Genomic DNA, 13936 nt, shown 5'->3' on the forward strand with positions numbered 1-13936 from the left:
TAAACTTGTTTAACCGATTATAACAAGTATAACCCCTGATTTGAACTTCCATTGAGAGTAAGCAAAGTGAGAGTGCATCATAGTACAGTAAAAGGTTTAATGAAAGTAAAAATTATGAAGTTAAACATTTAGGTAGTTTAATTTAAGATATTATAATGTACACTAATGTATGTATGTACGTAACTTTATAATGTTGATGATCTTAACTTTATGAAGGGAGGGAGAGTGAAACGGAAAATACACTAACCGGCAACCTGTGGAATGTAAACAAAGTGCGCATCATGGTACCGCATACAAAACTTATGTACCACATTTCCACAAGGCTTTCCATTTTATCCATTGTAGGTTCACAAGTTCTGGTGGTTCTTTTAGCTTGCAAGGAAGATGAGGTCTCACTAGCCTTCTTAATAGAGTATCTTGACTTGAAAATAGTAGACAGTAGATGGAGTCAAGCCATGGTGAGTAGCAATGTTATTAGTTTTCTGGCCTCTCTCTTGTCTGTGAATAATACCCAGCTTCACTTCGAGAGTAAGACACTTCCTGGTCTTCTTAGGAACGTTAGGCCACATTGCAGGGTGTTTTGGTGGTAAGTTGAACTAAGGAAGATTAGCTGCTGGTGGCGCTGTTATGTTTTGACTGGGCAGTGAGTGGTGCATGTGATCTCGATCTTGATCTTGATGCTACAGGTGACACAGAATTTCTTCTGGGTCAGGCCTTTGTATCGGCAGAGCCTGTGTTGTCCACGAGAGGCTTGACACACACACACACACACACACGTTTGTGAACCTTCGTTAAACGGGTTGCCTGTATATATATATATATATATATATATATATATATATATATATATATATATATATATATATATATAAAAAGGATGAGGTGGAGGAGGAGGAGGATGAGGATGGTGGTTGTGATGAGAGCGGACGTGCCTCCGTGGAGAGCGGACGTGCCTCCTGCGCATGAACGGCATCTAAATAACACTCCACACGCTAAGCAATGTGCTTGAGTGAGAATAGTTATTGCTATTGAGGGGCGACCAGAGCGAGTGAACGAGTGTACAGAGTGAACGTAGCCTGGTGGCGTGTACATGGGAGTGATCGGAGGTGGAGAACCTCCACACTCCAAACGACAGAGCGGGAACCCACAAAGGCCAGCCATAGCAGCCGCCAACGCATCCAACCACACACGTAACTACCAGGCCTGGCCCCCAGTGACCACACACCCACATGTTCCCAGGAAAAGTAAGGAAAATGGATAGACCGGTAAGGAATAAATTACCAAATTCAAAATATGTTGATGAGGCCCAGGAGCAAAGCCGAAAGTGGCCAGTCAAAGCATGAGTCCAGCTTCAACAGGGCAACATTGCAAGGTAGATTGGTGATGTTGGAGAAGAGATTTGAGGAGTTAGTGAAGGAATTAAAAGTTCAGAGGAGTGAGGAGGAGCAGGATAGAGAATTCGCAAGGCTTTGAAGGAAAGAGTTAAGAGACTGGAGGAAAATGAAAACGATTGGTGGATGAGAATGCATTTGAAGGTGGAGGTTGAAAATACAAGAGACGGTTGGAGGAGAAAATGGAGAGAGTAGTAAAGGAGAAAGATGACTTTAAGGAAATGATTAGTGAGCAGAATGAAAGGTTTGAAAGGGAATGGGAACTGAAGAAAACACAATGGACTGAGTCGAGGGAAGCAGAGATGGTTGGATTACAAGAAATAATTAAAGATCAGTTGAAGGAAGACAAAAAAGAAAGGTCCAAGGAACTGGTTAATGTAATGAAGAATAAGGAAACATTGATAAGGGAAATAGCAGAAAAGAAGAAGAGTGTGTTAATATTTGGGATGAAAGAACAAAATATAACATATAAGCCTAAGAGAATTAAGGAAGAATTAAAACGGTAAGAGATCTGTTCAAAAATCTAAATGATGATGAAAAAAAAGACCTACAAGAAGAAGTGGAAGAGATCCATAGACTGGGTCCGTATAAGGAGGGAGTGAGCAGACCGATTAAAGTAGTACTGAAGTCACAACAATCTGGAGGATGTCCTATATAGAACATCAAAGTTAAGAGAGATAGAAGGTTGTAAAGAGGTGTTTGTGAGAAAGAATAGAAATGAGGAAGAGAGGAGAAGATATAAGGAATTGGTGGAAGAGGCGAGAAGGAAAATGATGAGCGGTCTGAGGAGGAAAGAGAAAAGTTTTTGGAGAGTTATAGGAGAGAGAGTCAGAAAGTGGTATGTGGAAAGAAGGAATACGGAGGAACCCCTAGAGGGAGCAGTGGGTGGACCGTAATGTATACTAATATAGATGGGATACTGTCAAGTAGATTGGAATTGCAAGACTATATGATAGTGGAGAAGCCTGATATAGTGTGTTTGACTGAGACAAAATTGCATGAAAAAACAAAGATAAATTTGGATAATAAATATAATATATGGAGAAAGGATAGAGAGTAAAGGTGGAGGAGGAGTTATGATTATGACGAAGAAATAAATAAATGTGGATAAGGTTTGGTATGGGAAGAACAACGCAGAAGTGATAAGCATAAGGATAAAAAGTGATGGAAAAGAATTAATAATCATGGTGACCTATGTACCTCCTAAAACAAATTCTTGGACATTAAGGAATACGACAATATGATCAAGGATACTTTACAGAGTTTGGAAAGTGTATTATCTGGAAAAGAAAGGTGATACTAGTAGGAGATTTTAATTGTAAGGAGGTGGATTGGGAAAATCTAGTAAGTGGTGTTGGAGAAGAAGCATGGGAGAGAGATTTCTTAATCTAATGATGGAAAATATGATGGAACAGAGGGTGAAGGAAAATACTAGATATAGAGGAGATGATGAACCGGCTAGACTGGATTTGGTGTTAACAAGAGAAGTGTACCTATGTGGAGATATACAATACAAGTGTCCTTTGGGAAAGAGTGATCATGTGGTTATGGAAATGCAGATAGCAACAACACAGCGAAGGAAGGACGAGACATACAGGAGTGGTAGATTGAATTATAGAAAGATGGACACAGAAAGTTTGAAAAATTATTTCAGAAAATTAGATTGGGAGGAGATGTTACAAATCAGAGAAGTGCAAAAGAAATATGAGATTTTTATGAAATATTATAAAGAAGGAGTTATGAAATTTGTACCAAAGTATAAACCAAGAGAGGAAGGAAGAAAGGATTGGTTTAATGCAACTTGTGTTAAGGCTAAGGAAAAGAGAGATGTGGCTTGGAAAAGATGGAAAAGAGCAGGAATATACTAAATAAGGAGAATTATAGAGTGGCAAGAAATGAGTATGTGAGGGTAAGGAGGAGGAAGAAAGAAAATTTGAAAAGATATTGTAGACAAGAGTAAGGAACATCCAAAATTGTTTTACAGGTTCATAAATGGTAAACTTAAAAGAGAGAGTCCATTGAAAGATTAAAAGGAGAGCAAGGGATAGTAGATGACCCTAAGAATATAGCGGAATTGCTAAATAATAGGTTTCAGCAAGTATTTACTAAAGAAACAATGTTTGTAAAGCCACAGAATGTACAAGGAAATGTGCACATGGATGACATTAAGATACCTAAAAGGAGTTATATAAAATGTTGGAGGAACTTAAAGATGATAAAGCGATGGGACCAGATGAAGTTTCAGGAAAATTATTGAAGGAGTGTAGAGAAGAATTGATTGATCCATTATATGATATTATAAGGTGCTCATTAGAAACAGGGAAGTACCAGTAGAGTGGAAGAGAGCTGAAGTGGTGCCCATTTATAAGGGAGGCAGTAAGGAAGAGCCTCTTAACTATAGACCTGTGTCTCTAACAAGTGTGGTCGGTAAGATTTGTGAGAGGGTGATAAAGAAATATTGGATACGGTTCCTGGAGGATCATAAGTTATTATCGGATCATCAATTTGGCTTCAGGAAAGGGAGGTCATGTGTAACAAATCTACTGAGCTTTTATTCAAGAGTGGTTGACAAAATACAAGAGAGAGAGGGATGGATGGACTGTGTATATTTGGATTTAAAGAAAGCTTTTGACAAGGTACCTCACGAGAGACTGTTATGGAAAGTAGAGATTTATGGAGGACTGAAAGGAAAAGTGTTAAAGTGGATGGAAAACTACTTGAGATGGAGGGAGATGAGAACGGTAATAAGGGATGCAAAGTCGGACTGGTTGGTGGTGGAGAGTGGAGTCCCACAAGGCTCAGTGCTGGCACCAATACTTTTCCTGGTATATATAATGACATGCCAGAGGGAGTAAACAGTTATATTAATTTGTTTATGGATGATGCGAAGTTGTGTAGGTGTGTGAAGAGTGAAGAAGATTGTGAAATTTTACAGGCAGACCTGGATAAGATTTGGGAGTGGAGCAAGAGGTGGCAAATGGAATTTAATCTGAGCAAAAGTCATGTGATGGAGATGGGAAGAGTGGAAGACGGCCAAGAGGGTCATATAAGATGGGTGAAGAAGTAGTGTTGAAAAAGGTGGAAAAGGAAAAGGATTTGGGAGTGATAATACAAGACCATGGGCAGTTTGAGGCTCATATTGATAAGATGTTTGGAGAAACGTATAATTTGATAAAAATATTGGATTAGCCTTCCATTATATGGATAAAGATATGATGAAGAAATTAATTAGTATGGTAATTAGACCAAGATTGGAATATGCTGGAGTGGTTTGGTCCCCTTATAAAAAGAAGCATATAAGGAAGTTGGAGAGATTGCAGAGAATGGCAACAAAAATGGTTCCGGAATTGGCAGAAATGACCTATGAGGAGAGATTAAAAGAAATGAATTTGCCTACCTTGGAACAAAGAAGAGAAAGAGGAGATTTAATACAGGTTTATAAACTGTTGAATGGACTGGATGAAGTGGATAATGAGCAAATGATGTTGAGAGAGGAAAACTTAAATAGAACTACAAGATCGCATAGTAAAAAGATAGCCAAGGGAATATGCTTGAAGGATGTGAAAAATATAGTTTCCCACAAAGATGTGTGGAGGTGTGGAATGGTTTGAGTGAGGAGGTGGTGTCAGCAAGGAGTGTGCATAGTTTTAAAGGAAAGTTGGATGTGTGTAGATATGGAGACGGGCCACACGAGTATGATACCCAGGCCCTGTAAAATTACAACTAGGTGAATACAACTAGGTGAATACACACACACACACACACATCAGTCCCAGCCTCTCCAAAAACAGCACCCTTATTTTTTTTATGTGTTTTCAGGTATTTATGAATAATTATTGCACAGAAACATAATAAAACATAACAAAAGATAATATAAATAGATAAACTACTTATGTAAAGTATACTTATCTCGGAGTATGCATTCCAAGGGACATTATCGCATTCCCAACCCAACTGTCGATCAGCTGGACTGTACAAGTATAGCCACTCACAGAAGACTGGCTGCACTAATAATTACAGAAGAGCTTGTTGACAATACCTTGGAGACACACTTTTTCAGCTAATGGTGTTTCAGTGGAGACTCAATACTCGAACGTCTAAATACTCAAACTTTTCAATACTCAAATGCAAAAGTTCGATTTAATACTCGAAAAAATAACTGATAGTTGAATGTCCACACACGTGGTTGTAAACAAAGGCTTCCTGGTGTCCCCATTCTCCCTCCGCCAGTTGTGACTTGTGCTGCTACAATCAGAATAACATTCTCTTGCATTCTATCTGTAGATTTTTGTATATAAACTTACATTAACACCAAACGCTTATTAGTGGTGAAAATATCTGGTAATCATATGGCCACACATTTAGTTATATACAAAGCTCTTTCATCTCTCTTCTCGCAGCCGCCACTGTACCTTTCTCATACCATATTACTGGTAATACCTGTATTACCATAATACTGGTGTACTGGATGCCGGTGCGCATCCCTAGTCCTGCCGCAGTCTTGAGAAAAACAACATACTTCTGCATTTTGTCAGCAGTTTTTCATTTAGAAATTTACGATGACACCAAAGGGGCTTATTAGTGATGAAAATAAGAAAACTGGTGAGAGTGCAAGTGTTAGTGAGCCACAGCTTTCCACTCGTGGATTCACAGGAATCACACCAGGACAAAAGTTACAAAAACATTTCATGGATTGTGACTCATCATCCGACGACCTCCCTCCTCCTCTCCACCCTTCTCCCCTCCTTTTCCTAGTTATCCATCACCAGCTTCCACTTACAGTATGTACAAATCAAAATTGTAAAAAAATACATTGAATTTTTAACAAACTTGAGGTTTTGCTAAGATCAGAATGAATTACCTGATTTATAGTTATCAATAGTCAAACTTTTTAATACTTGAACAGTCATTTGGAACAAATTAAGTTCGAGTATTGAGTCTCCACTGTAAATGGTGGAGGAGGAGGAGAGAGGGTGTTTAATGTTTACATTCATATGTAAACATTAAACATAAATTAAAACTGCACTTTGTTTAGACAATAAAAAAGGTCAGTAAATAGTGTGAAAATGATGAAAGAACACTCATAGTGCATGAAATCCATGAAAAACATGTAGATACTAGCTCAGCTGAGGCTGGACCGATGCGCTGAGCTGCCAACTATAGCAGCAACATCCCCCAAGCATGTATCTCAAAATTTTGCTCATATCTCAAAATAAAAAAAGGACCAAATCATAGCTTGTATCTCAGGCAGCTTGTATCTCAAGGTACCACTGTATTATGATACTTCCTCTGTTTCATAAGCTCTGTAACAAGTATAGGGCTTAAAAGTAATATGACCTGTGGAAAAAAGTTTATTTCAAAGCAAAAACTGCAAATAGGTACCATTTTTGCATATCAATATGTAAAGATCACACTATTGTAACAAGTAATTGGTAAATTTATATCAAAAGTACTTGTTAGATAGGAATAGATAAATGTAGTGGAAAAATTTTAATGTTGAAATATTGTACTAACCATTTATATTCCTTTATTGTCAGTTATTAGTTGCAGTCAAAATCATAATAGTGACAAAGTAAAGTAAAGAAAGAATATTGTACGTGATGAATAAGATCACAGGTAAGAGTAAAGTTGATATTAGATGTAGGAAGGGAATTGACTCCTCTCTTTGTATAGTCACTACCCTTCTTCATTTCTCATGATGTTCCAGTTTTATTATCTTTTGAGTTTTCATCCTCTGGAAGATAGTAGACCAGAAGATCCTGCCCTTTTCCTACTTGTCCTGTTTGAGAGGGCTTGGATCTCTCCTACCCTCCGTCCTTTTACGTATTAATTTCTTCAAATCTGCCATGTTACCTTAGATAAATCTTAATAACCTTAATTAAATTTAGTAAATCGAAACTAACCAATTAGCCCAATTAATAAATTTTGACAATGTTATGACAAAGCACAGTAATATTTATATTTAAATTTGATAATAAATACTAAGCAATAGAAATATGTTATCACTACTTAACAAATGTTGAAGTCTGAATCTGATAAAAATGCTGAAGGCTTAATTTACTTAGATGCTTAAGGCTGAATTTAATAAAATGCTAAAAGCTGAATTTAATACATCACAAAATTTCCCCCCCCATTGCCATCACCAGTTAAGAGTGACTTAGGCCTATTGATACACTGGTTAGCCTCTAAATTGTTAAAGTGTTCCTTCCCCTTGTCAGTGATCAGGGACAAAAGCCTTTCATTGGCTACCTGCATTAGATGAACCACATCACCCACCTCCTCCTCACACATCTCCATGGACATGTACCTAGTATTGTATTGGCAAACTTGTGCAGTCTCTTAAGGCGCTGATTCACCCTGCTTCCTTGACATGTTGAATTCTTCAGGGGTTAGGCTCCCACGGCTTATTACTTTGTCTCAGTCTCCTCAAGCTTACAAGGCCATCCTGTCTTTTCTTCAATTTCTTGGGCCAATCTCTCAGTGTTTTTGGCCATTTGTGTGAAGTCTGTGTTGGTTAGGATGTCATTCCCTGATGATCATAAAGGTAAGCTATGGTCATTATTCCAACCGTGCCTCCCAGATTGCTTCTTCCCTGATATTGGTCACTCTGGCATCCCCTTTTTCCAAATTTTCTCAAGTACATAGAAGGGCCAACATGGGGACTATTTATCTTCAAACATTTGATGTGTGAGTGACTGAAGAGGGCTAACCTCCTGAGGGGTGTTTAGCCTTCCACAATGTCACCATCACCGACACAATCCCATTTTCACTTGTTTTTGTCACTACTCCTCATCAGTAGCTTTCCCAGCTTTTGTTTACTCTACTATTATCCTGGTAATGGCTCCAATTCTTTGTCCCAACTTCCATGGGACTCAATACCATGTGAGTGGAGAAAAGGGAAGTAAGTAAGAGAGAGAGAGAGAGAGAGAGAGAGAGAGAGAGAGAGAGAGAGAGAGAGAGAGATGGTGCTATTGATAAGCAACTTTTTTTTTTTAAGGTTATGGCCTATAACACTTGTAGGCATACTTGAAGAGTATATGTGGAAAGCACTGTTAAGCTTCCACCCATTAGTGGTGCAAGGAATTGTATTTGTAATGGTACCCATATTAGGGCCTATATCACCAACAAAGTGCATCTTTGGTGTAACCACCTAGAACCTGGGTATCATGGTGTCATGTAGTTAACTTTAAACCACTTGACAAATGGCATAGCATCAAAGCAGTATGTGGTGGGATTCAAACCTATGCATGGACATCTGCCCAATCCCACACTCACCACCTTATCCACTATGCCACCACCTCCTGCCTGCTGGTGCAAGCTTAGCTCAATCTAAAGCAGTTAAGGCCTTCCGTAATCTTAGTCTGAATTTAGCTATATTAGATGTAAATGGTGCGGGGTCACATAGGTGCCATGTGGTCGCTGCTTGGTACAAGTAGGTGAGCTCTACTAGTGGTATCATCAAACACTTGAGAGAGAGTGTATGAAACTCAATCGGCCACCATTTTTTAAGGCCTCTACAAAAGATGTGATCTCCAATGAGTGCAAGTTACCCCAATAAAGCAATATTTTGGAACTAAGGATCCATACTTTTATATAAACAAAATATACACTATTATACTATTCATTAGTTGTGATGCTCTTTTTTTTTTTTATATAATTTTCTTATCATTTTGTTTTCCATTTCTTTGGGAACTGGCATGTATGGGCCTTTTTCATTTAGAATTTCTAAAGGAATAAATAGAAATAGATAAGATAAATGAATAGATATAGGAACTAATATCTCTCTATCTTTGTGAGTACCCTTAGATAATGCCATTTCACCCTGACAGGTCTGGAGAAAATTGACTACATCACTTATCTTACCACATTTGATCGGCTCTTTGAGATCCCCAAAGAAAAGAAGACTACTCAGTACCGGGAGTACCTTTATGTTCTCCTTGACTACCTGTATGCCTACGTAGAGCGTGTGAAGCCTCTGCTGGACCTCAACCAAGAACTGGAAGCTGTCAGCAAGGACTTCAATGAGCAGTGGGAGGCTGGAAGGTAATGATATTGACAATAAGTATGGTGTAACAATGGCTAAAGATGAGGATGAGAGTAGCTAAGAGAACACTATCTATATACCAGGCAGTCATTCATGTGACAGAGTCCTCCTGACAGCTTCCCACACACACACACACACACACACACACACACACACACACACACACACACACACACACACACACACACACACACACACACACACACACACACACACACACACACACACACACACACACACACACACACACATACACACACACACATATATACACATATACATACATATAACACACACACACACACACACACACACACACACACACACACACACACACACACACACACACACACACACACACACACACACACACACACACACTGGAAAAGAGTCATAACAATGTGCTGAAAGAGTGCGCTGGAATGAAGACAGAAAATGCAGTACTGAAAGAGGAAGTTAAGTTAATTAAAGTGAATTGACAAATGTGGAGAATCTTTAGGAAAAGTGATGGAGAAGCAGGCTGAATGGAAAAAGTCAGGAAGTGGAAAGAAAGGAGGTAAATTACAAAGTTGCAAGTCTGGAAAAGGAAATCAAAGAGTCTGGGGAGAAAACTTTGGGCCTTGTTGAAATTATAGATCAACAGATCATAGAAGAGAAGATTGCTGAGAAAGTTGTGAAGGTTATTAAGTCAAATGAGACATTGGTGAGGGAAACTGTAGACAAAAAGAGATGTGTGGTGATATTTGGTGTGGAGGAGGATAAGACACCGAGTAAAATGGAGAGAGAGAAAACATAAAAAGGTGATAAATAATATCATTAATGTGGTGCAGGAGGAGGAAAAGACCTAGTACAAGAAATAGAGGACTTCCATAGAATTGGAAAGTTCACAGGAGAAGGTATGAGGCCAATAAGAATCAAACTTAAGTCACAAAAGGATGTAGATGAATTGGTGGAGAAGTCATGGAGGCTAGCCCAGCAGGAAACAACAAGGAAGATTTGGTTGAGAAGAGATCTCGGTGAAAAGGAAAGAGAAATGTTAAATGAGTTGAGAAAGGAGGCTTTGAAAAAATGAAGAGAGGACAGAAGAGGAGAAGAAAGAGTTTTTCTGGAGAATCTTGGATATGAGACTGAGGAAGTGGTTCATAACCCAGAAAAGTACAGCAAGAAAGGACTAAAGAAACTTACGTATGAGCGGAATGTAATGTATTCCAACATAAATGGAGTGATATCGGGATTTTAGAACTCAACGATTACTTGAGGGACAAGAACCCAGATATTGTGGGTCTTACTGAAACAAAACTGAGAGAGGGAGAAGACCTGATGATGGTTGGAGAAGGAAATATAATGTTTGGAAAAGAAATAGAGTAGGTAAGATGGGAGGAGGAGTGATGTTGCTGGTTAAAAAGATATAAAGGTGGATCAAGTGAAAGAAGGTATGGGAAAGGCAGAAGTGCTAAAGATCAGAGCAGAAACTAATGAAGGAAAAAGAGGCACTACATAGTGGTGTACGTACCACCTAAGACAAATGCATGGTCAGTACAGGAATATGAAGAAATGATAAGTGATACAGGAACATGTCTGGAAGAAATGTTGGGTGGCTGTGAACGAACTATAATGATGGGAGATTTTAATTGTAAAGAGGTGTGTTGGGAGGACTGGTCAATGGAAGGATCAGAGACAACATGGGGAAATACACTATTGACACTGGCAATGGAAAATGTGTTAACTCAGTGGGTCAAAGAAGATACTAGGTTTGGAGGAGAGGGAGCATCGTCAAGACTGGACTTGGTCTTTAGTACAGAGCCAATGGTCATTGAGGAGATGAGGGTGGAGTGCCCTTTAGCAAAGAGTGATCATGCAGTTTTGGAGTTCAAGGTGATAGATGAAGAGAAATCTAGAAGAAATGAAGAATATAAAGTGGGAAGATGGAATTATGCCAAGACAGATTTTGGAAACCTAAAGAAATTCTTTCAAGAGACAAATTGGATGAAATTCAAGAGTGCTAAGGAGCAAATGAAAAGTGGAAGGAATTTATAAAAATATACAAAGAAGGTGAGAAAAATTTGTACCAATAAGACAACATAGAGAAGTTGGAAAGCAGGACTGGTTTAACGATAGATGTGAAAAGGCTAGAACAAGAAAAGAGGATGCATGGAAGAGGTGGAGAAGGAAAAGACGGATTAAGCAGTGGGAAAGTTACAAAAGAGCAAGAAATGAATATGTGTTGATTAGAAGAGAAGAAAGAAAGAAACAAGAAAAGGATATAATTGATAAATGTAAAGACCAACCAAGGCTTTTTACAGACATGTGAACAACAACATCAAAAATAGAGAAAGTATTGAAAGTTTAGAAGTAAATGGAGTATGCAGTGAAGATCCCAGGAAATGGCAGAGGCTATGAATGGATGCTTTCGGAAGGTATTCACAAAGGAGACTGCTTTTGACAAACCACTGGTAATGGAACAGAAAGGGATTATGAAGGAGTTTCAAGTAACTGTGGAGGAGATCAAGAATATGATGGGGAGTTTAGAAGTGAGAAAAGCTGTGGGACCTGATGGGGTATCAGGATGGATTTTAAGAGAATGCAGGGAGCAACTGGCAGAAAAAGTTTGTGAAGTAATTGATGCCTCATTAAGGGAAGGTGTAGTGCCCCAAGACTGGAAAAGAGCTAACATTGTCCCAATCTATAAATCAGGTAACAAGAGAGACCCATTGAACTATAGACCAGTGTCACTTACAAGTGTGGTAGCTAAGATGTGTGAGAGGGTGGTGAAGAATAGATGGACAGACTTCTTGGAGAAAATGACATACTTTGTGAGTGTCAATTTGGTTTTAGAAAAGGGCGTTCATGCACGACAAACCTGATATGTTACTATTCGAGGGTGATAGATGTAATACAGGAAAGAGATGGTTGGGCTGATGGAATATATCTGGATTTAAAAAAGGCCTTTGATAAGGTACCACACCGGAGACTGATCTGGAAACTTGAAATGGTAGGAGGAGTGCATGGCAGTTTACTAAAATGGATGGAAGACTTTTGGTAGGAAGAGAAATGAGAACAATAATTAAGGACAGACCATCAGAATGGGGCTTGGTGGAGAGTGGAGTTCCACAGGGATCAGTGTTGGCACCAGTAATGTTTGCGGTCTACATAAATGACATGGTGGATGGGGTGTCCAGTTATGTGAGCCTATTTGCAGACGATGCAAAATTGTTAAGAAAAGTGAGATGTGACAAAGATTGCGAACTACTCCAGGAAGACTTGGACAGAATATGGAAATGGAGCTGTACATGGCAAATGGAGTTCAACACGACAAAATGCAAGAAAATAGAGTTTGGCAAGAGTGAAAGAAGAATCAGGAGTATGTACAAGATAGGAAATGAAGACATAAAACCAGTCATGAAGAAAAAGACCTTGGGGTGACAATTACCAATGACCTATCGCCAGAGAGACATATAAACAAAATAATTGGAGAAGTATTGAACTTATTGAGGAACATAAGAGTGGCGTTCGATATTTAGATGAAGAAATGATGAAGAAAATAATTACTGCAATGATAAGACCAAGGCTTGAATATGCAACAATACAGTGGGCTCGAACTTAAAGAAACACATAAGGAAACTAGAGAAAGTACAGAGGGCTGCAACAAAAATGGTGCCTGACTTAAGAGATTTGACTTATGAAGACAGACTGAAAAGAATGCAACTTCCGACCCTGGAAAACAGAAGAGAAAGGGAGACCTGATAGCAATATACAGAGTGATGATTGGCATGGAAAAATGGATAGGGAAGATCTGTGTATGTGGAATGAAAGAATGTCGAGAGGGCATGGGAAAAACTAAAATGGCCACTTATAGGAGAGATGTGAAAAATATAGCTTCCTCATAGAAGGGTGGAAGCATGGAATAGTTTAGACGTGGAAGTGGTCAACGCAAGGAATATTCATGATTTTAAGAAAAAGCTGGACATTAGTAGATATGGAGACGGGACACACGAGCATAGCTCTTTCCGTATGTTACAATTAGGTAAATACAACACACACACACACACACACACACACACACACACACACACACACACACACACACACACACACACACACACACACACACACACACACACACACACACACACACACACACACACACAGTAGCTCAGTGGTTAGAGCGCTGGCTTAAAAGCCAGATGACCGGGTTCGATTCCGGCCGGTGGAGATATTTGGGTGTGTCTCCTTTCACGTAGCCCTGTTCACCTAGCAGTGATTAGGTACGGATGTAAATCGAGGAGTTGTGACCTTGTTGTCCCGTGTGTGTGTGTGCCTGGTCTCAGACCTATCCCAAGATCGGAAATAATGAGCTCTGAGCTGTTCCGTAGGGTAACGCCTGGCTGTCTCGCCAGAGACTGCAGCAGATCAAACAAACAGTGAATTACACACACACACACACACACACACACACACACACACACACACACACACACACACACACACACACACACACACA

The 13936-nt window shown here is 39.2% G+C and overlaps 1 protein-coding gene across 1 annotated transcript in view; it reads left to right on the forward strand.

Moving 5' to 3' along the window:
* The window catches only part of LOC123508651 (splicing factor 3A subunit 3-like), a 91945-nt gene that overhangs the window by 37788 nt on the left and 40221 nt on the right, over positions 1-13936 (forward strand). The window contains exons 4-5 of the mRNA XM_045262495.1: positions 8797-8827; positions 9221-9434. Of these exons, the coding sequence (XP_045118430.1) occupies positions 8797-8827; positions 9221-9434 (245 nt within the window). The remainder of the gene's footprint in view (positions 1-8796; positions 8828-9220; positions 9435-13936) is intronic.

The sequence above is a fragment of the Portunus trituberculatus genome, chromosome 25, assembly GCF_017591435.1.
Source record: "Portunus trituberculatus isolate SZX2019 chromosome 25, ASM1759143v1, whole genome shotgun sequence".
Lineage (NCBI taxonomy): Eukaryota > Metazoa > Arthropoda > Malacostraca > Decapoda > Portunidae > Portunus > Portunus trituberculatus.